Genomic DNA, 24,572 nt, shown 5'->3' on the forward strand with positions numbered 1-24,572 from the left:
ACAAAGTTATTGGGAAAAACTTACTTCACAGTGTAAAATTGTTATTGTCATATGGTGCAAGTGATCATATTCATAATATAAACAATATATGTATTAATTAGCAAAACGCCTTTCACTCTTTATGACAGCATTTAGAGTAGAAGCCAATCAAATGACTTTGACACAGGGCTACTTAAATATTTTCAACACAAAGTTATGTTAAGGAAAAATGGAACAAAAGCCACTGAATTTGTTTTATACAGAATACTGACTTTTTTAAAATTTTGGTTTTCAAGACAGGGTTTCTATGTGTAACAGCTCTGGCTGTCCTGGAACTTGCTCTGTAGAGAAGGCTGGCCTTGAACTCACAGAAATCCACCTTCCTCTGCTTCCTGAGTGTTGGGATACTGACTTTTTTTTTTTTTTTGGTTTTTGGTGACAGGGTTACTCTGTGTAGCTTTGCGCCTTTCCTGGAACTCACTTGGTAGCCCAGGCTGGCCTGGAACTCAGAGATCCGCCTGGCTCTGCCTCCCTAGTGCTGGGATTAGAGGCATGCACCACCACCGCCCGGCCTGACTTTTTAAAGAATGAAAAAACTAGAAATTCTGCCAAAGAGTTCAAGAAATTATTTTTTGAAACTAGCATTTAATGATTAATAGTTTTCTAAGTTTGGAAGAAAAAAGTAAATATATTATAGTTTTATATATGTAAAAAGTTTATATATATTACATATGTGTAAATTTAGTATGTTACCATTAAATAAAACTTTGAATAGACAAAAAAAAAAAAATCACCAGATAATCCTCTGTAGTCAGTATTTCATACCCTGTTTCAACAAAGCCATTAGTTTTATTCTTTCATGAAGTTAACAGAAACAAAATTATATGAAAAAAGGAAATTAGGCTATATTTGCTAAAAATATAAACGACAAGTGCATCATTAAGTGTTAAGAACAATAAAGATATTTTAGTTAAATGAAAAGCTAGTTAAGTCAAAAAGGAAATTAAAAGCCTCCAAAGTGGAATGCATAATGTGATTTCACATACTTAACATTCCATTTTTAAATTTATTTATTTATATTTTTATTTATTATTTGTGTGTGCAAGATATATGCATGTGTGTGGGTGCCACAAGTCATAGCACATATGTAAAGGTCCGAGGATAACCCTAAGAAGACAATTTTCTCCTTCCATGGCAAGCACTTTTATCCATTGAGCTGTCCCTGCTGGCAAACATTTTTTATGAAAGGTGCTATTTTATTTATTCAAAAAATATTTAGGGACTGGAGAGATAGCTTAGTGGCTAAGAGCTCATAGTGCCCTTGCAGAGGACTGGAGTTTGGTTCCCAGCATCCACATTGGGTGGCTCACAACCACTCATAACTCTACTTTTAGGAGACCCTATATTTTATTCTGGTTTCCATGGCATTGTACTCATATGCAAAAACCTAAAAATAGACACACAGTTAAAAATAAAATATAAAAAAGTTTTATTTTTAAAAGTCAGCCAAGCATTAGGTTTCACTGTGGCACTTTCAAACATATTTTTGTTGATTCGCCTCACCTTTTCTCTCCCACCCTACTCCCAAGGGCCCTCCCATGCTTTCATTTTACATGTGTTCCATTACTTCTCATTTTATAACCTATACTAATACTCACACCCATATATGTGTATTATATAAACACACATAAAAACTAAAGCAATTAACATAAGAGAAAATAGACGGATCTAAACAATAATACACTGGGGTTGAAGAGATGGCTCAGTGGTTAAGAGCCCTTGCTGCTCTTATAGAAGAGCCATGTTCAGTACCCAGCATCCACCAGGTGGTTAATAACAGCCTGTAATTAAAGTTTCAGGGGATGCTTCCTTCTGACCTTTGAGGGTGTGTATGGTGCACATACACACACGCAAGCAAAATATACGTGTGCACACACACACACACACACAAATAAAAATCTTAAAAAATAAAAACTATTATATTGAGGTAATTCAGATTCAGAAAAACAAACTACCACATGTTCTCATATGTAGGTCTGATTTACTTTTTTGAGATGGGGAGTTCCACTATGTTGCCCAGCTTGTCTTAGATTCCTAGATTACAAAATCCTCCTGCCTCAGCCTCTTTAGTTGGGACTACCATAGGTAAAAGTAATTGGCTCAAATTAAAACAGAAAACACACCACCAATAAGCTGAGTCTCAGCATGTCAAGATTGTACATTTTTAAGTAAATAAAAAATGGATGGGTTTTGAAGGTTGTTTGTCCTGTGTGTGACAAAACTTAGTCTACCTTGCCAGATACAAAATAGACAGGAAATTCAAAGTCAAGTTACCAGGAGGAGCTCACCCAGCAGTAAAAAGGAAAGCCAATGAAAAACATTTCAGACAGCAAGTCTGCAGAGATTTAATCTGTGCATGGCTGCAGGTAGATCTCTATTCTCAGGTGGTTGTGGCATTTTGACTTTACATTGTATTTTTGTCCATTCATGGATTCTGATAATGGCTGAAGACATTAAGTATATGTTCCTGCTAGGTATGGTGGCATACTCTTTATCTTAGCACTCAGGAAGCAGAGGCAGGTGATTGATTCTCCTGTGAGTCCTAGGGCAGCCTGTCTACATAGTGAGTTCCAGGACAGCCAGAACTACTTAATAGAGAGACCTTGTCTCAATCAATCTATCGATCGATCCATCAAAGTATTCCTTTTTTTTTCCTAGGAAAGAAAGGACACTGCTTTGTAAAGGGCATGATCATGTACAACAAAGCCATCTGGTCTCCTGAGCCCTGCAGCACCTGCCTCTGCTCAAATGGAAGGGTACTTTGTGATGAAACTGTGTGCCACCCCAAGACGTGTGTCTATACCATTAAACCAGAAGGAGAATGCTGCCCTATCTGCTCTAATGATGGTATACAATATAAAACAAAGTACCACAGATAATTTAGTCTTAACTTCTATTTGTTTTTACTTTACCATTACATTAAGGTGTAAATCATTATAAATGTAGTCATCAAGGTACTTAAAATGCAGCTCGGTGCCAATAAACAAAACTATCTAGGGAAATGTAGTTAGGGTATAGAAAGAAATTGTAGCTCTACAGTTCTAATTCTCAGACTGAGTCAAGTCGAATCTGATTCTATTTCATATGTGACTCTTATAAGGCTTTAGAGACACAGCAATAGAATTCCTACAGTAAATCCTGACTTATTAACTAGTTCAGGGTTTCACTTGGGTCTGTCTGTATATGCATCATCCTATTGATTAATTAGGATTCTATTAATCAAGCTTGTCAGGAGTATACTAATCACTATCATGAGAACAAGGGAAAGCCTCAACCCTCTTGGCTTTTCCTATCCATCAGCCCACAGGCAGCAAGGAATCCAACAGTGGTCTGAGGAATCCCAGCAAGACACAGGAGGTGTGGACTGGCTGGGTTTCTTGGGTGGCACTTCTACATAGGAGATGACAGCATAGGTTTCAGTGGATGCTTGTTGACCTGTTCTCAAATGAAACTCGTTCCTTAACAAGTAGGGGTGCCCTCTGGAGGGCTTAGGCCTCCTGGAAGAAAGCTTAGCTAGTGACTTAGGAAAATAAACAGTTGCTGTATCATTGGACAGGTACATATAGGGATATTTTGTCTTGTCTATATCAAGGCAGATTGTTCTCCCCCTCCCCATAGACAACCAGAGGACAAGTATTTACAAAAATCCTCCTGCCAGGAGGAACTTCAGAATCGGTTCTTACCTCACACCATCAGTTATTTCTCTAAGACACTGTACTTTCTTCTGAGATAGGTTTTCACTGTGTAGCTGGGGTAGCCTCAAATTCATAGAAACCCCCCTTGCCTCTGCTTCTGCCATCTAAGTGCTGGGATTAAAGATATGAATCATCAAGCTTGACCCAAAGCATTATACTTTTAAAACAATGTTAGAAGGTATGCTCACTGAAACTGTCTCCTTGAAGTTTACAAGGCTATTATACGCAAGATAGTCTAGTGAAAATAAGTATTACATTATTTAATGCAAAAAGTAGTACTAAGGCTCACAGATACAAAAATCTTGTATCTACGGCAAATCCTACAAAAGAGAAATAAAGTTAGTTAACTTCAACTGCATTTTATCTTTACACAGCAGTCAAATAGAGGGACTATTTATTAACGTCATTTCATTATGACTTTTCCATTTACTAACATCATCAAATTACAGCCCCCTGCCACCCCGGCTACTTCACCCTTCTGTGATTCATTAGCCTCCTATTCTCTAGTCAGTGGTAGAACACTAAATGATAAAACCGAATTTTCTGGTGCTTCTTCAGAACAAGGAGAATCCATTAACATATTTCACAAGCAAGTGCCACGTCCTCAGACAGAAATGGATCAAGTAGTCATAAAAGAAGCTCGTCAATCTGAGGAGGATAAAGGAGAAATTCAAGAACATATGGAACACAAGAAAGAAATCTCTGGGCCTACTAAACTTCACAGCGATGAGGAAAGAGCAGCAGGAAAGCTGAGGCCTGAGGAGGAAGGGCGGTCAGCACATCAGCCACTCGACCATGGACAAGGGGAGGAAGAGGAGAGTGAGGAGACTGAGATGGAAGGAGAGAAGGAAGAGGAAGAGGAGGATGCCCTAAGAGGAGATGTGTTCCAAATGCCCTCCAGGGTAATACCTGGTATCCCAAGAGGCAGGCCACGCCTGCCTGGAAGCTGTGCCCTTTCCTACAGGACCATCAGCTGCATTCACGCAGCCCTTACCCAGATCCCACCAATAACAGCTCCAGAAGTAACAAGTCTAGAGCTGGCTGGTAAGAGACGACAACTTATTTTGGGTTCAGATATAAATGGTGAATTTTACTGCCCTATGAATATTGCTTTGATTTAATAGGAACTAATTTAATTGTCTTCATACAGATCAACTGTGCAGGAGACAAGCACACACTGAAGAATGGCTCAGTTAGATTTAGAGCAAACTCTAACCAAATGGTGATTTCTCAAGGAGCACTTTAAAAATTTAGCTTTAATTTTATCTATAATGTACAGTTCTACAAGTTTTTATAAATGTGAACACTACCACAGTTCAGATAAAGAATATTTCCATCACTCCCCAAATATCTCCATCTCTCCAGTTGTTGGCCACCACAGAAACTGACCTGTTTTCTGTGTTCACCGATTTGAACACAGAAATAAAGTTTCACTAAATAGAATCACACAGTAAGTAGCCTTGTAGTTAGACTTGTAATGCTTTAAAAATCACTAGCTCATTTTCCTTTATTGATGAGCAGTGTCCTATTATATAAATCAGCTAGAGAATGTGTGATTTTTTTTCCAGCTTAAGGCAATTTTGTCTGTAGCTGCTAAAACATCCATATGCAGATGTTTGTGGGGACCTATACCTTCATTTCTCATTACTCTCAGAAGCAGCACAATGGGCTGAGAGACATGGCGACACATTTTTAGTAAAACACACTTTTAGGAAACTTACCCAACACTTTCTAGGGTGGCTGTCCCATTGCCACAGCAGTTAGGGCTATTCCACAACCTCAGTGATTATACCATCAGTTGTTTTCCTTCCTTTGGCCATTCCAAAGAGAGTGTGGTGACCAGACCCTTTGCCCACGTCTCTATCAGGCTACCAGGGGAAGTGCGAAGTAGTAGAGTATTAAGATTTCATTTGTGTGAGTGTCTGGCTTATGGTGCCCTTAGGATGCAGAGGTGAGATCTGGATGGGTCTAAGATATACGTGCAGGAATAGAAGTCTGCAATAGGACACTGCCAGTGTTAAACAGATGGTCAGGTCTCCTAGACAATAGGTTTTCAGGTAAAACCACTTGAAGAATTTGAATGCCTAGCAAAGCCTTCTCCTGCGGCCTATGTGGCAGGTATCATCTGCCTTACAGAAACTCAATTAGTGAAAGACTAAAGTCAGAGAGGGATAATAACCCATATAGGATTATACAGTCTTTTGTTTTACAAGGTGTTTAAAATCACTGATGACTGTACCTAGCCAAATGTTAAGACAAAAGTCCATAAAACAAAAGGATGTAAGAATCCTTTACCTTGAAGACAAAGGTATACTATTAGGTATGGTTGGGTCTATGAGACAAGTTCTTCCTGAGCTTCTTATAAAGAGAAGGAAACATGCTCACAGACATTGAGTGATTTTTCTTTGATTTCTTAGATACAAACAGATACATGTTTCCAAGTCCAGGGAAATGGCAATAGAAAAATATGAAGGAAAGTTTCTGTCTCGTCTCACAAAAATACACCTTTGTCATGAATGCACAATGCTATTAGCCCCATCCAACAGTTTATTGTAGTTATTTTAAGTAGCTTCATCTGAAACATGAGGTCCTGACCAAGACACACTTTAGATTGTTAAATTGTCTCATCCCAATCTTGTTATTTTTTTCAAGTATGCATCTGCTTATATATGTTCTGTCCTTGTTCTGAAAATTGCTTTCCTTTGCATATAAAGGTTTCTCAATATTCATGTATACAGAGACATGCATACTCATTTAAGTATCTATGTACAGGTCTATATATGCACATTTCTAATACAACTATTGTACATCCTAGGGAATTCAATCATTTCCATTCCGGATGAAGCATTTAATGGATTACCAAATTTGGAAAGGCTTGATCTGAGCAGAAATAATATCACTTCTTCAGGCATAGGTCCAAAAGCATTCAAGGTACATACTTCACCATTAGTATGTGACAAGATGACTCCTCTTGGCTGTGGTTGGAGGTGGGTGGGGAAGAGAAAAATAAGCAGAAAGGTTTTAATTGTTAATTTTCTTCTATAGTAAGTTTCTTCTTTGATGTCTTAAATTATAGTCAAGTTTTCTTTTGCTTATAGTTTGTTGCTTTATGTATGTTAAGCTTATGAGAAGAATAGCAACAATAAGATCAGACATAACCAATGTTTTGAATTTAAAGAATAGTTTCTCCCCAGTAGGTGAAATACATTGAAGTCTGGTCTCTCGGCATGTGAAGAATTGTCCAGTAATAAAGGAAAGCATATTTAGAGCCTCTATTAAAATGCTCAGACCAGTAAAGTGAAGCTTTCTTACTTCAGCACAGTAGACAGAATGTGCTGGAGAATAATTTTGGCAGGGAGAGTTTAAAAACAAATGAGCTCAATGAAGATCAGCATGAAATAGATGAGGAGGAGTAAAAGAAAGGACAGCACATATACAAAGGAAACCTTTGAAGAAAACAGACTTGACTGAAAAAATTCTTTTGAAAAAGTAGGAAACACTCATCTAGATCAGAGAATTTCAGAGAAACAAAAATAGAAGCAAGAGAGGAAAGGTTGGTGTGCATAAAAGATCACATAAACTATGTGCTTCAAAGCCATTTGTAAAGCACACACTGTATCTTATTTATTTATTTATCCATCTATCTATCTATCTATCTATTTATTTATTTATTTATGGAGCTGAGGATCGAACCCAGGGCCTTGCGCTTGCTAGGCAAGCACTCTACCACTGAGCTAAATCCCCAACCCCAGCACACTGTATCTTACTAGGTAAATTTTTTCCCCTTTGGATGATATGCCGAGCCCTCCATTTTCCCTTGCGACACATGACTGGCCTCTTGGATTCTTTCCTACCTCTCTGGAGTCTAGGCAGGCAGATGGGGGACTCCCAGTGCCTGCTTCAAATTCTCCATCTTTCTGACCAAACAACAGCTGGTATACAGGGCCATAGATTTATTTTATAATTAGTAAGAGAAAAATGTCACAGATTATCTACTTCTTGATTTGGAGATTTTCTGTCTTGGCAAAAATTGGAAATGATTCCTGTGATCCCTGGATAAATCAATCATTCCACATATTCACTTCAGTTCTCTTCTTTTGGTGGTGCAGGAGAGGCCTGCAATTAACATACAACTATAAATGTGGAAATATACTGTTCAGAAAGTCAGCTGTTTGGGTCATCATATATAATCACTTGGTTTTGAAATTTTTTATATTTTTATTACTTAAAACAACTTTAAATTTAAATATATTTTGATCATACTCTTCCCCTCCAAGTCCTTTGAGATCCTCTCCCCCTCTGCCCACCTGAACAGTGCTATTTTATAATAATTTTTCTAGCATAAATATTAGTGCATATGGGAAACTGAACTTTATAAATACATTAAAATTAATTATTTGCATTCAAAACAGGTTCAAATTACTGCATTCAGCTAATGAAACTTATTTATTGCTAAGAACGTAAAATCTCTGGCCTCACAAAATTAAGACTGACTATATGGGAAATAGTGGGAAATAGCTGTGACTGAAAAAAATGGTAATTTTGAGATTTGTTTTTTAAGTTTTTGAAGAAGTTAATGCGTCTGAACATGGATGGAAATAATTTAGTACATATTCCTTCAGAATTACCATCTACACTAGAAGAACTTAAAATAAATGACAACAATCTCCAGACTATCGATGAAGAAAGTTTATCAGGTATTTAAATCTTGTGTGCTCGTGCACACGTGCTTTGCAGACCAGAGGTAAATGATGTCAGGTGTCTACTCCTATCATTTTCTACTTTTTGTGTGAGATGAGGTCTCTTGCTGAACTTGAATGATTGGCTAGATTGGCTGGCCAATAAGTCCACAGGATCTGTCTGTTTCTGTTTTCTAGCGCTGGCATTATAGGCATGTCCTGCAACATCCAGCTTTTATCAGAGTGCTAGGGATCTGAACTCAGGTTCTCATGCTTGAATAGCAAGCACTTTACCCACTGAGCCAATTCCCTAGACCAACACTTTTTAAATTTTATATATATATATATATATATATATATATATATATATATATTTATATTTATATATAATTTTTATATATAAACATTAATGATATATAACCATTAAATTATATATTTTAGGTTACTTCACCATTAAGTTGATAAGCTAACTTTAATCACTTACCCAAGAAATAAATCTCCTATTGCCTTTTCAATGTACTGCTGTTTTTTAAAACAAAAAATGCCTTAATCTTAAATAAAACTTTTTCTTAATGATGCCAGGTGTTCATCACTCACAGCATAGTAACTCTCTTATAAGCCCTTAATATCTGAAGAGTTGCACTTAATACTCCCTGAGCACTATGTATTTGGGTGACTCACTGTATCCATATGCATTGCTACTTAATTTTCTGTATGCTGGGATCTCAATCCAAGTGTATGAAAATTCTGTGTAAAGAAGGAATGGACGTGTACTGTGCATGAGGCAGTGCCATACACTGCTGTTATAGAGCAGGGGCAAGAAACCTCACAGTAGCAGCCTCGGCAGCTCTGTTCTTGAGAGTGTATGAGTTGAAGTCCTGCTAATTCCGTACCCCATGATGCATGAAGTGAAGCTGTCACCACAGCTTGACTTTCTGATGGACAATTCAGTGCGGAGAGTCTAAACACGCTAGAGTGGGCTCTTTTTCTTCTTTCTCTAGTGATATGTAGAACTGCAACTGCACAGAAGTGCCATTTTGTACAACTCCCGATACCTCTGATTAGCTTGTGAATTCCCCTAAGACAAGACTGCCCCATTTTCTTTTTCATCTTCAAATCATCTAGCACTGCTCTTGAAGTCTAATGCCCAACACTTCCTGCTAACTTGAGCTGAAACACAGTTATTAAGCAATACTGAAAGAGTGAACATATAAAGGAATAAACAATCCAAGTATTATTTCTGTTAGCTTCCAAAAAACTTCACAGGAAAAAAAACACTTCCGTTGATGAGAAAGAACAGTAATTATAAGAATTGCCAAATGTGAGGATTACATAGTTATGGAAATACTCAGTTTCCAGATGGATTTGGATGTGCACATGAAAAACATTAATAAACACAGATTTTGATGGGCTTTGTCATATGGAAAGGACACTGGAAACTTTAATTTCTAACTGCTCTGTTAGACTGAAAGGAACACAAAACTGAGAACAAGCATATAAATGGGCTGTATAAACTGGGTTTACATTTCTAGCTCTGCTATTAAAATGCTATCCTGGGTTGGGGATTTAGCTCAGGGGTAGAGTGCTTGCCTAGCAAGCTCAAGGTCCTGGGTTCGATCCTCAACTCAAAAAGAAAATGGTATCCTATAAAACATAAATTATTGATTTTTCTTTTTCTGAGGCAGGGTCTCACTATGTATTCTAGGCTGGCTTTGAACTTAAAATCTTCCTGTCTCAGCTTCCAAGTACTGGACTTACAGTCATGAGCCACCATGTCTTACTATATACTTCCTATTTTGAAGTTTTTCTCATATATCTCTGGAATAGGTTCTCAGTACACTTTGTCCCCCTCAAACAAATGCATTGTATTTCCAGAGTATTGATTTATAGTCTTGGGTGGACTGGCCATCTTCTCTCTTATGTTTATGCACTAAACACAGAGGAAGCCGCATCTTTATGTTGATGGCCAGAAAAGATCTCTTTATGTCTCTGGGTGCCTGGGTTCCTAGTCCTGCTGTGTATTGGCCCCTGAGGAGCTGATTATTCCTTGGCTGGGGCAGCTGTTGAGTTCCCTTGCCTCTGGGTGAGTTCTGTTGCTTGGGTAGCAGCTAGCAGGTGAGCCTGAACATGACCTCACCTAGTGCTGTGACACACCCTTTCTGTGTGTTGCCTCTAAAAGCCACTATTCTCTATCCTTCCCTGCAGCTACTCACCAATGGCCTTTCAGATCACAGATGCAAAGAAAGGGAAAACCAGGAGAGAAAAGGCATGGGAACGGAAAAGATACAATTCTAGATGCTGTAGGAACTATAGGCAGGATGGGCTGGTAGTCAAGAGTTGAGGGAGGCAGGTGTACAAGGGCACACATAACAAGTACAGGAGACCACCTGAGACACTGAATGTGCGCTAAACAGAAAGGGGAGCTCTACCACACTGGAAGAGTAAAAGGTGGGGGGTGGGGAAGTGGAAAACAGGATGTGCTTCAGAACATTCTTGACATGCCTCATAACTAGAACAATCAAACCAAAGTCACCTCATCCTGGCAGCTTAAGTCCACCAGGAACACTAACATGCATGCTATTATATCTACAAAGGGTCATGATATTACTTACCCACAACATAGGTCTTTTACCTCTATTTTCTTGTTAGGAATCCTTTCAAAATATCTAACAAGATCTAACCTAACTAAAACATTCTTTACCCCACTTCACAGACAGACAGACAGACAAACAGACAGACACAAGAGAAAACAGCACAGGAACACAAAGCATTGTGAATTTGTTGTTTCTCAGGATGTCATGTAATTACTGATTTCTATTCTCACTTTTCAATGGAAAGTGTCTATACTTCAAGATCTCAACCTATATATTAGAGAAATGCTGGGTCCTCTGTACCTTTAATTTTGGAAACAAGACACAAAGAAACATAACTATGGATAGTTTCCTGGATGTCTTACCTACTTCCTGTAATCCAATCCTTGACTGATCCTAAGTACCACCACCAAGTACTTATGTGGCTTTTGTCATAGCATCCTCAGTTCTGCACTTAGGTATATAGAGAATGAGAGCCAGATCTACATCAAGGGCATTCCCTCCGAACAACAATTTTACCCTGCTGCACATAGCCCACCTCAGGATGAGGCCTCCATCCATCCCAGAAAGCTCAAACATGCCTTTTATTTGCATATGCTCACTTGGCTGTTTCAACCTGAAGTTCCTCTTAACTCTATCTAAATCTTTGTATCCATAGAGACTATTATTTCCACACCACTCCCATCCATACTACATTCTCTTAAAACTTCAGGCATTTATTACCTATACTTCACATGTGACTGTCTTTGCTGTTTCATAGTACAGGCCTGAGCTGCACAGGGTATTCACTGTAATGCTGATGACAGGGGTTGAGCAGAAAAACATCCCATATTTGAGGAATCTTGTCTACATCCTGAACCTCTGACTCAGAGGCCCCTGGGTATGTCACTGTTGAGTGGTGTATGCTTTATCTGACCTAGATGATACCACTCCTGAGGCCAGCAGAAACAGTGTAGGGGAAAAAAAAAACAACTTGCTTGTATAAAGGTCTTCCTTGGTAGTTTAGTCTGAAACAAAGCAAAACAAAAAAAACTAGCTTCACTCTGTGCCAGTCTCCTCCTCCTCCTCCTCCTCCTCCTCCTCCTCCTCCTCCTCCTCCTCCTCCTCCTCCTCTGTGAGAGCATCTCACTGTGTAGCTCCAGCTGTCCTGGAACATTCCTATGTAGACCAGACTGGCCTCAAGAGATCTGCCTGCCTCTGCCTCCTGAGTGCTGGGATTAATGGTATGCACCACTACACCTGGTATTCTGCTATATTTCTAACTCTCTTGTTGAGAGATTGAGGGTTTGTGAGGACAGTGTTTGTTTCTGTGTTTCAGAGAAAGGAATCACCCTCCCATTGCCTATCACATTGCCAGTTCATACCTACAGTTATCTGCAAATGCTTCCAATGAATGTCATGACACTCTTAATTCCTTGTCCATTTGAATTCCAAATCCCTGTTTGGCAAGTGTCTTAATCATGGTTACTATTGTTGTGATGAAATATCATGACCCTCTAGAGCAATTTGGGAAGAAAGAGTTTACTGGCTTATGCTTCCACAGCACTGTTCATCCAAGGAAGTCAGGACAGGAACTCAAGCAGGGTAGGAACTTGGAGACAGGTACTGATCAGGGCCATGGAGGGGTGCTGCTTACTGGCTTGCTCCCCATAGCTTACTCAGCCTGCTTTCTTATAGAACCTAGGACCACCAGCCCAAGGACAGCACCACCCACAATGGGTTGGGTCCTTCCTCATCAATTAATAATTAAGAAAATGCCCTACCAGCTTGTGTTCAGTCTGTCATAGAGGCATTTTCTTAATTGAGATTCCCTCCTCTCCGATGACTCCAGCTGTGGTAAGTTGACATAAAACTAGCCAATACAAGGAACATGGCCTCTAGAGGTGATCCTTACTCTGTCTACCTTCTGTTTTTCCTTGTTTCTGCTCCTTATACATATTTGTACCCTACAACACCTGAATTATTTTCCCCAACCATGACTCTTGTCCTGGTTGAATTGTGCAGAAGTCATGTATTACCCAGGAAAAGGATTTATTGGGGAATCCCAGATAAAGAAATTATAAATCTCCAAATACACTGAATTTTAAAAAATAGTTTCTTTCCTCTTTTTATTGTTTCTTTGCACAGTTCTGGGGCTCCAGCCGAGGTCTCAGGCAAGTGCTCTGCCACTGAGCTACATCATCAGCCCAAACTGCATGTTATTCTAATATTCAGATAATTTTATTTTTCTAGACTTAAACCAACTTGTCACCTTAGAATTGGAAGGAAACAATCTCAGTGAAATCAATGTCAATCCTTTAGCTTTCAAATCTTTGAAGAGCCTATCATATCTACGTCTGGGAAAAAACAAATTTAGAATCATACCACAAGGTCTTCCTGCTTCTATTGAGGTACTGATATCTTTCTTCTAATTTCTGTTTTGTTTTCTGAGACAGGGTCTCACTATGAGGTTCAGGCTGGCCTTGAAATCATGATCCTCCTGCTTCAGCCTCCTGAGTGCCTAAGTGTAGCTGTGTGCCATTACCCTGAACTTCTAATGTTTTATAGTATTATATACTATAAAAATATACAAATGTATCCTTTAAATATTATTATTATTGTTGTTGCTGTTGTTGTGAAAGTGAGAGACAGAGTCATGCATGGGTACAGGCATATATATATGGGCATGTGGATGTCAGAGCACAACAATTGGGAGTTGGTTTTCTCTCTTCCACCATGGATTGTTGGGCTCCAATTCAGGTTGTTAGGATTGTGTGGCAAGCACTTATTACCTACTAAGCTATCTAGTTGGCCCCAAAATAAATATCTTAGAAGACTACTTACTGTAATATATATTAAACTCAATAGAGTTCTGGCACTATATACAGAATTCACTATCACCTGAGTATTAGATACATCTGATAACATGAAAAGTGGCAATGATGACAGCTCTTGGTGGGGAAACAGACCGATTAAATTATCCTAAACCAGAACTAGCAAGTTTAACTACTTGTCCCCTGTCCTACTTAGGGTTTCTATTGCTGTGACAAAACACCATGACCAAAGCTACCTGGGGAGGAAGGGTTTATTTGGCTTACACTTCCACAACACTGTTCAATCATCAAAAGAAGTCAGGACAGGAACTCAAACAGGGCAGGAACCTGGAGACAGGAGCTGATGAAGAGGCCATGGAAGAGTGCTGCTTACTGGCTTGCTCCACATGGCTTGCTCAGCCTGCTTTCATATAGAACCCAGGACCACCAGCCCAGGGATGGCACTGCCTACAATGGGCTGGGCCTTCCCCCATCAATCACTAATTAAGAAAATGCCCTACAGGCTTGCCTCCAGCCTGATGTTATGGAGGCATTTTCTTAATTGAGGTTCCCTCCTCTCAAATGACTATAGCTTGTGTCAAGTTGACATAAAATTATCCAACACATCCCCAATTCACAAGTTCTCAGTAAAAGCACATTCTGACCTAATGATAACAATATGGATGGATCTAAGAATTGTACATTAAGGCCTGGACTATTTCATCAACTCTGAAGCTTAGAAATTTTCATTAGTTCTATTGAAAACTATATTGTGTCTCACTTCAGGCTCCAGATCCTGTTCTTATTTCAGACCTTCTGGAGTCCCCAGTGGTTTCCAGAAGTACTCTTTCCGACGCAGGTGGTCTTTAGCCAATAACTGTCAATGCTCATTTCTTGAATTAGGAACACTGAGGTCCAGAGTTTATATATACCCACAGACCAAGCTGGAACTCAGGGCTCCTTATCTTAACTTGTTTCTATCACATTCCATGTTCATCCCCAAGAAGCCAGTAGAGAGTTCCTTTAGTCCTATGATCGAGACTAGAGAGCTATCTCTTATGATTGCACTACAGTCCTGCTTCTTCCAACTGCTAAAGAGACATAGCAATAGAACACTGGACTTTACCAGTACTTGGCTTTACATCAGAATTATCTAGTTGTTTGTTTTCTTTTTTTCGAGAGAGGGTTTTTCTGTGTAGCTCTCTGGCTGTCCTAGAACTTGCTCTCTAGACCAGGCTGGACTTGAACTTAGAGACCCATGTGCCTTTGCCTCCAGAGTCCTGGGATTTAAAGGTGTACGCCACTATGTCCAGGTAATTTTTTTGTTTTAAAACAGGAATTTATTATCCTAGTCTGGGCTTGAACTCTTGATCCTGCCGCTTCTACCTCCCAAGTGTTGAGATCACAGGCATGCACCACCACCATGCCCTGCTTTATATGGTACTGGGGATCAAAAGCGTATCCCAACTCTCATGTAAATTATTAAGACATAAACACCCCTAAACCTATCCTTGACACGCTAATTCTTATTCTTTGTCAGCAAAGTCAGACACCTAAATTATTTTTTAAAGACACATTTTAGGGACCAGAGAGATGGCTTAACTGGTAACCCAGCTGCTGCAAAGCCTGACGATCTGAGTCTGATCCGAGACCCATATTGTGGAGATAACTGATAACCTACAAGTTGTCTTTTGATTTCTATACATATGTCTATCCATATCTATATATGCACACAAAATATAATACAATTATAAATACTTTGATACATGCAACTGGTAAAACATACACATGCAACTTAGGTGATAAAAAGAAAAAAATCAATATTCTCTTCCCCATGTCTGAACTTTCCAGCCTGTCTTCTGTCTCTCCAAAGGGATCTGTTTCTACTGATCTTAGAAATTCTGGGCACACAGTATACATTACATGCTATTTGCTATAAATCCTTTTAAAAACACTGCTGCAGGCCAGCCTTACATCATGGCACATCTGAAGACTGTCACATATCAACTTTCTTATAGCTTTGGAGTCTTCAGTATATGGATGAGTATTCCAGAACCTACTTAAATACCCCTTCCTGTGATTTATTTAGGTTGGAATTTTCTACTTTAAATGAGGTGATTCTGATGTACACTTGAGTTTAGAAATCTCTCAGGTAATTCATCCCTTAAGTACACAAGACAATAAAAGCAAAAAGCTAAATGTTCCTTATGCATTTCTAACAAATGCCAGAATAAGACAAAAGGAAAATAACCATGATATGAATAAAAAGTTACATTCAACATGTAAGCCAATTATACTTAAGCATTCTAACTATAACCAGAAAAAAATTAATAATTAAGACTCTTTAGGAAATTTTTTTTCTAATACCAGCAATTTTCTTTCTTAAAAAAATTTATTTTATGTGCATTGGTGTTTTGCCTGCATGTATGTCTCTATGAATGTGCTGGGTCCCCTGGAACTGGAGTTATAGACAGGTGTGAGTTGCCATGTGGGTGCTGAGAATTGAAACTAGGTCCTTTGGAAGAGCAACCAGTGCTCTTAACCACTGAGCCATCTCTCCAGCCCCCTAATACCAGCAACTTAATGAATGTTAATTTTATGAGTAAATAAGTTATAACTCAAGTCTAAAAACATGAACCTAAAATAATTATAGAGACTATTGAATAGTGGGGAAGCTGGTCTGAAGCTCAGGCTCAGCTAGACTGGATCCTCATGCATTAGCCCTGGAACCTAGGGTGAGCATTATTTTCTCTACAGGCCTATCACTGGTGAGTTGTGACCCTTCCTTCCTTCCTTCCTTCCTTCCTTCCTTCCTTCCTTCCTTTCAGCTGAGGATTGAACCCAGGGCCTTGTGTTTGCTAGGGCAAGCGCTCTACCACTGAGCTAAATCCCCCAACCCAAGTTGTGATTATTTCTACCCCCAACTTTGTGAGTCTTTCTTTCTTTCTTTCTTTCTTTCTTTCTTTCTTTCTTTCTTTCTTTCTTTCTTTCTTTCTCTCTCTCTCTCTCTCTCTCTCTCTCTCTCTCTCTCTTTCTTTCTCCCCCCTCTCTCTCCTATTTCTACCCCCAACTTTCAGGATTCTGAAGTTCAAGTAACATAACTAATGTAAGTGGTTTTTTTTTTGTTTGTTTGTTTTTGGTTTTTTTTTTTTTTTTTTTTTTTTTTTGGAGACAGGGTTTCTTTGTGTAATAGTCATGACTGTCCTGGAACTTGCCTTGTAGACTAAGCTGGCCTTGAACTCACAGAGATCTGCCTGCCTCTGCCTCCCAAGTGCTGGGATTAAAGGTATGTGCCACCAGGCCTGGCTAATTAAGTTTTATAAATCAGAAAATTTATACAATTATATGATATGCTGTATCATATAACATTATGGCTAAAAAACTAAGTTTACCTAGCTGAAGAGATGACTTTGTAAAGTGCTTGCTACATAAATGTAAGGATCCAAGTTTGATTTCTAGCACCCACAAAATGCTGTATGAGGTAGTATGCACCTAGGATGGGGAGACAGGGATATCTCTGGAGCCCACTAGTCCAGCTAGTCTAGGTGAATCAGTGATCACCAGGCTCAGTAAGAGACTGTATCAAAAACTAAGGTGGAGAGAGACTGAGGAAGATACCTGATACCAATCTCTGTCCTCCACATGCTTTTGCACAAACATGTATGCATACACACCCACACTCAAATATGCATATGCATAAACACAAATTAAATTTATTTAATCCCATAATGATAGGCAGTATTTTTTATGTTATTAGGTATAAAATTTGACATCTTAAAAGTATGAACTCACTTGAAAAAAGTAATAAGACTTTAAATAAGACTACTGAGAATAGTCTATTTTAGTTTTTGTGAAACTGGATATCACTGCACACAAGTGGAAGAAAAATAATATTTTCTCTTATTTATAGGAATTATACCTAGAAAATAATCAAATTGAAGAAATAACTGAAATTTGTTTCAATCATACCAGAAAGATCAATATGATTGTACTACGTTATAATAAAATAGAAGAAAGTCGGATTGCTCCTTTAGCATGGATAAATCAAGAGTAAGTATCTACCACAGTTCAATTTTCTTAGCATCTTTTCCCATGGAACTGTTACTCTTAATTCCAAAATTTAGCTACTTCACTGAGTTTCCAAACCATTTATTAGATAAGTGATATTATGATCACTATTGCCTGTGGACCCACTAAGTACTAAACTAGCAAGAAATGGGGTTGACCCATAACAGTCAATGCCTACCTTACAAGTTGTCAGTTTAAATGGCATAATCCTCTGCACACAGAGAGGAGTGTTGACACCCTTTCTCTTCATCATTAGATGGTAATACCAACCAAGCTGCAGAGGCCAGGCCTGTCTTCCTACACCATACTGCCTTCTTTGGTCCAAACCATTTCTCTTCCTCAAGAAGGTTTTGTTTGAGAGTAGAGGTGCAAAACAGAATCCACCTTCCTAGAAGGAGTCAACAGCCTATTTGTAGTCTTTAGCAAAGAATGAATGAGTTGAAGGCAAGCCCAATCTGATATCATGTCCAAAGAATATGCCCAAACATAGGCTGAATGTTCATACAAGGATATACTCCTAAGTTGAACAGCCTGGGAAATGGGCTGTTCACAGAGATGAAAAGAGGCTTTGGACCCAACTGGAGGACAATGAAGTCCGTTGTAAATAGAGGAATCTTTATTGGGTGAAGAGGGCTGGGCAGAAGCCCTTGTATACTCGGGGAGCTTCTGAAACAAAGCAGCTCACCCACCACATCCCCAGGGCTTCCCAGTGCATTCACACTTCTACATTCCTCCATTTCACTCTAACCCCTCATCTCACCCCAAGTCCCTGATGTGCCAGATGATAAATCAAATAACAAAAGCACGGGCAGTCCCTACCCCAACCACAAATCAGGAAACATCATCACTAGAAATAAAGACTTGTGGATTTCACTTGATTCAACAATTTGAATTTAGTTTCCCCATTTTCCCAAAGGATCTGAGTGAACTCTGATGAACTACCCTAGCTAAGGTACTGTGTCGATGTCGGTAAGAATATGAGCTTGGGGGCCAACAGACCCAGGCTGACATATATAATCTGGTTCTGTTTAGGTTCATTAGGACGGCCAGTCAGTCTACTGAAGCTCCTAATCCTGTTCACTTTCACTTTGTTGCAGAAATCTTGAATCCATTGACCTGTCCTATAACAAGCTTTACCATGTCCCCTCCTATCTACCTAAGCCTCTGCTGCACCTTGTACTAATTGGGAACCAGATTGAACGGATCCCTGGCTATGTGTTTGGCCATATGGAACCAGGCCTGGAGTATTTGTACCTGTCATTTAATAGACTTGCGGATGATGGTGTGGACCTAGTCTCATTCTATGGGGCATATCATTCTCTGAGAGAATTATTTCTGGATCACAATGACTTAAAATCCATACCACCTGGAATACCAGAAATGAAAGCACTGCATTTTCTGAGGCTGAACAACAATAAGATTCGGTAAATTTTGAATTTAAATTTTGGTTGACAAATTAAATAATACTCATAATATGAATTTTTAGATTTATTTTGAAGAGAAAACCTGGTGCTAAAAATCAGACCTAGGGGCTGGAGAGATGGCTCAGAGGCTAAGAGCATTGACTGCTCTTCCAGAGGTCCTGAGTTCAATTCCCAGCAACCATAAATCTGGTGCCCTCTTCTGGCCTGCAGTCATACAGGCTGTATACATAATAAATAAATAAATTGTAAAAAAAAATTAGATCTAAACAAAACTGGCAATGTTAATAATTGCTAAAAATGGAATAATAGGTATGTGAAGATTCATAATGATTTCCACTTTTGTGTTAATTTTGCAAAATTCTACAGTATTAAGTAGAGTATTACTACACAGTATGTGGAGCCTTAGAGACAAGACTCATTTAAGGTGGTAAAGCAATAAATACACTATACTATAACCTCCATGTACATGTAAAGTGATCTGTGGCATACAATAATTGCCTGAATATAGAGTTTTATAAAGGTAAATTCTGAATAACTTCCTTGGAACTCATCTTCCTTCACTTTGGAAGGTTTCTGCATGTCTAATCATTATGCCTGCCTAGGCAGCATGGGTGACTAGAAGATTAATCTGGAACATTATGGAGATAAGTTCAGTGGCACATGTTCCTAATTCAAGCAATTGAGAGGTGAAGGCAGGCAACAGGATCAGGAGTTAACGGCTAGCCTTGGCTACACAACTACCCAATAACAGAAGTTCTGTTTAAAATCAACAATTAGGAAGAACTTCCTCACTTTGCAGGTTGTGACAACACTCTTATTGCTTCATTTCTTACAGTTGTGTAGATCTAATAATTTACTTCTACTGTCTTTTTTCCTCCCTTTTGCGACCTGGTATTATTAGACCAGGCTGGCCTGGAACTCAGTTGAGTAGTGACGACTATCTTTAAACTCACTGATATCCCTGATTAAGCTCCTGACTATGAAATCACAGATGTGAGTCACTATGACCTGCTTAACTTCATGTTAAGAACTAAAACATATTTTAAAATGTAACTTCTAAATCCTGAAGTTAGATTACTTGGATTGCTTTTAATTTACATGTCTATTTTTCTTTAGGAATATTCTTCCTGAACAAATCTGTAATGTTGAAGAAGATGAGGACTCTGCTCTAGAACATCTTCATCTTGAAAACAATTATATTAGACCTAGAGAAATATCATCCTATGCATTTTCATGCATAAGACTGTATTCAAGTATTGTTCTTAAGCCACAAAACATCAAGTAATCTCAAGTTTTCTTTTGCCACTTATAAATTTTACTCATGCATTGAAATGACATCTCTTTACTTTGTGTGGGTGGGGTGGGGGTTGGGTTGTGCACAGGAGTGTAATGCCCTCTGAAGCTAAAAAGAGGGTGTTGGATGCCATGGAGCTGGAGTCACAGGTGGTTCTGAGCAAACTGATGTGAGGCTGTGAACTGAACTTGGGTCCACTGTAAGAGCAGTGCCTGTTCTTCACTTCTTGAACCATCTCACCAGCTCCCCAAACACTATTCTAATGCTAACTTCTTGATTTAGTTTAGTTTACAGTGGTTATATGCACATTAGTAATGGTAAGGAAAGCTAGCAGAAGGGCATACGAAAGTTCTACACTATAAGACAGAATTACTTTTGGTTCGTTTGTTTTTGTTTTTGTTTTTTAAGAAAGGGTTTCTCTGTGTCGTTTGGTGCCTGTCTTGGATCTCGCTATGTAGAACAGGCTGGCCTCGAACTCACAGAGATCCGCCTGACTCTGCCTCCCAAGTGCTGGGATTAAAGACGTGTGCCACCACCACCTGGCAGAATTACTTTTTAAAGTTAAAAAAAAAAATGGCATTTTAAGACAGCGTCCATGTCTTCTTCAGCAAGATCAAAAGATTATTTAAAGTAAGCTGGTCACACCATCTTTAGTCCCAGCACTTGGGAGGCAGAGACAGGAGGGTCTCTGTGAGTTTGAGACTAGGCTGTTCCAGGACAGCCAGGGTTATGTAGATCGACAGAGAAGCAGAGAGATAGAGAGACACACACAGAGAGAAACTATAGAAAGTTGTAGCTTGTTAAAAAAAAATACAAATTACTACTAACTATAAGCCGAGTTAAATGTAAAAAAAAAAACTCATTTCTGAAAACATTCCTCCACTAGTTATAGTTAGCAACTATCTCTTTTGCCATATTTGCTGAAATGTACTTTTTTTATCAGTTTAATGAACAAAGTAGTATTTATTACACACTAACTTGTAATGATTTCTTCTTATTAATATAAATTATATTTACTTATTGAGACAGTGTCTTACTGTATAGCTCTGGCTGGCCTGGAACTTGCCGAGTGCTAGGATTAAAGGCATGTGCAAACATGACGACCTCTGATCTCTATACTGATAAAAAAAAGTTACAAGATGCATACAAAAACCATGTTGACTTCATTAATTTTCAATTGTGGGGTCTGGAGAAACACTAGGCTCACGACTTCATTTTTAGCTTTAGACACTGCTTTAGCATCTTTTCCTATTACTGTGACTCCTAGTCAGGGTTCTATTGCTGGGAAGAGACACCATGACCATATAAAGAAAACACTGAATTGAGGGGGGACTCACTTATAGTTTCCGAGGTTCGGTCCATTATGATCATGAAGGGGAACATGGTGGTGTGCAGGTAGACATGGTGCTGGCTACATCTTGATATGCAGGCAACAGGAAGTGGACTGAGTGTTACACTGAGGGAAGCTTGAGTAAAAGAGACCTCAAAGCCCACCCCCATGGTGACGTACTTCCTACAACAAGACCACACCTCCTAGTAGTGCCACTCCCATTGGGGGCCATTTTCTTTCAAACCACTACACTGTGACAAAATACCCTGACAAAAGCCAATTCAAGGAAAAAATGGTTTATTTTGTGATACAGTTTGATCATGGCAATGAAGTCAAAGGAACTGAAATAGCTAGTCATACTAAGTCGAAAATCAGGAACTAGAAGCAATAAATGCTCATGCTCAGGTCAAAGGGAACTCAAACTGAGTATGATAAGCCAATCAAGTTAATATTTAAATACAACAGCGATGGGTTATTAAACAATTTATTTCTTATTCTCAAACGTTTTATTTCCAAATAGTCTCATTCTATAGCTCAGGCTGCCTTTAAACTCATCATGGTCCTTCTGTTTTGGCTTCCCAAGTGTTGGGACTACAGGTATGTATTACCTGTCAAGTCTACTGTACCTTTCTTTAGCTGCATTATGGTGCCACTTTAGAGAGCCAATGACAAACTGAACGGAGAAGCCCTCTCCTTTCAGGTAGGGCTGCAGTAGAAAATCAAGCACACAGGCAAGAGTGTCCATCAGTAAAACAGGTAGTGATGCAAGGAGCATAGCAGCCTAGGCTGCTTCTGCCAGGGCCTGAGAACTCTCAGGGAATATGTAGTCACAGCTGACAGCCTGCAAGGAAAGGATGGTGTGTGCAGCCACAGACACTTTCCCCAACTTTGTTAAGGTAGCAGACTCTCTCAGAAAGCTGAAAATCAGAATGACAGTTAGAACTTTGCCCTGAATTTGGAGGATTCATTTATTTCAACTGTTTTTTTTTCTTTTTCTTTCTTTCTTTCTTTTTTTTTTTCTTTTATAGTCTAATGAATGTTTTCAGCATGGAACCTATTCAGTCTTGAGATTTCATCATGTTCTGAATGGGATGTTTTAATTTCATAAAAATAGTGATAAATGTCCTTACAGCAAACATTCTTCTTGATATAATGTTATAACAAACAGATGTTCAGTCTGGCCTCATAAATCTGTTATAATCATTAACACATATGTGCACTAAGAAGTCTTAGACTAGCCATCATTGGGAAAACATTAATGTTGTGTCTTGACTTTGTACATATGTACATAGAATGCTATCTGTATTCTTAAATTTGAGATTTGGCTTATTGTACACAATGATTTTTAAAAATACTAAGATATGATCTAGTGAACATATAGCCTGGTGTTATGAAGGAATAAATATGCCAGGAACCAGAGAGGACCTAAATACTATGTTTCGAATAGACAAGTGGATCACATCACACAAGGCTCATGGGAGATCTAGTTCAATGATAAGGAAGTGAACCTACCACTCCTCCAAACGAAGCAACTTTGTTTTTATCAGAGAAGTTGGAAGTGGCCATTTGTCAGAGGACAGGCTGAACCTGGCTTATAGTACAAGACTGTAGAGATAGGAGGACAGTAAAGTCAGGAAGTCCTAGGGTTGGTGGGTGAATGTATGGGCCAGGACACATGTTTTGAGAGTCAGCTTACCCTCATCTCAAGTTCACCACAGTTGCCATGACTTTAGCCTCTGTCTTTACAAAGCTAGTTTCTAGGCACAGGAAGAACTGTACCTAAAGTCTGACCCTTCCAGAAGCTTCCTCCAGTACTTCAGAGTATGTTAGCATTAACACTCAGGTCATATCTGAGTTTATTAATTATGCCTAACTGACCACCTGGTATTTCTATTGAGACATTGCTAGATGTCTTTGTGTACGGGATGTTGCGTAGCAGCTATGGATAGGTATATTGTGTTTTTCCAAAAGGACTGTAAAACTTAGGAGAAAACAAAGAATTCTGTTTTTGAACTCTTTCATTCTGTGCGATGGATCAATTCATGTGTCATCCAAAGTTGATATAAACATTATCCCCCCCCCCAAAATACCAACCAACCAACAAACAAAAAACAGAAAAGAATCTGAAAAAAAATTAAGCGTTTTCAAAAGAAAAATGTTCACAGGGTCATTAAGTTAATCAGGGATAACTTTTCTTATTAATTTTTTCTAATCTAGACATTAGAAAAACAGTGTATTTTAAACTTTGTGTGGATGTATGAATGTGCACATGTGTGGAGGGACACACAGAAGCCAGAGGCATGAAATTCTAGAGCTGGAGTTACAGGTTGTTGTGAACTGCCTCATGTTGGGTGCTGGGCACTTAACTTGTATCCTCTGAACAGTATACAACTTAACACTGAGCTAGTTTTCCAGTCCAGAGCATAGTCTTTCAATAATTAAATCATGCTTTGACAACTGGAAATACTTAGTAATCAATATAGTTGTTCTGCATCACAGTCCTTCCAAAGCCATCATTTAAACATACCATGAATTACTATGTTCCCAAGCCAATGATTTAATGAAATATTCAAATTCTGCTGTTTAAGGGAACCTCAAAGGGTAGTATAAACAAAACCCTATATGATATCAGTTCTATCCTTTCCTCTTATTTCGGGGAA

General features: G+C 38.8%; 2 protein-coding genes across 2 annotated transcripts in view; one reads left to right on the top strand and one right to left on the bottom strand.

Moving 5' to 3' along the window:
• Positions 1-20,618, top strand: part of Ecm2 (extracellular matrix protein 2) — a 30,608-nt gene extending 9,990 nt beyond the window's left edge. The window contains exons 3-10 of the mRNA XM_036187987.1: positions 2,698-2,886; positions 4,293-4,778; positions 6,550-6,665; positions 8,296-8,431; positions 13,237-13,394; positions 17,707-17,846; positions 18,962-19,288; positions 20,405-20,618. Of these exons, the coding sequence (XP_036043880.1) occupies positions 2,698-2,886; positions 4,293-4,778; positions 6,550-6,665; positions 8,296-8,431; positions 13,237-13,394; positions 17,707-17,846; positions 18,962-19,288; positions 20,405-20,573 (1,721 nt within the window). The 3' untranslated portion in view covers positions 20,574-20,618. The remainder of the gene's footprint in view (positions 1-2,697; positions 2,887-4,292; positions 4,779-6,549; positions 6,666-8,295; positions 8,432-13,236; positions 13,395-17,706; positions 17,847-18,961; positions 19,289-20,404) is intronic.
• Positions 1-24,572, bottom strand: part of LOC118584055 (centromere protein P) — a 195,340-nt gene that overhangs the window by 49,630 nt on the left and 121,138 nt on the right. The window lies entirely within an intron of this gene.

The sequence above is a fragment of the Onychomys torridus genome, chromosome 5 (genome assembly GCF_903995425.1).
Source record: "Onychomys torridus chromosome 5, mOncTor1.1, whole genome shotgun sequence".
In the NCBI taxonomy this organism is placed as follows: Eukaryota; Metazoa; Chordata; class Mammalia; order Rodentia; family Cricetidae; genus Onychomys; species Onychomys torridus.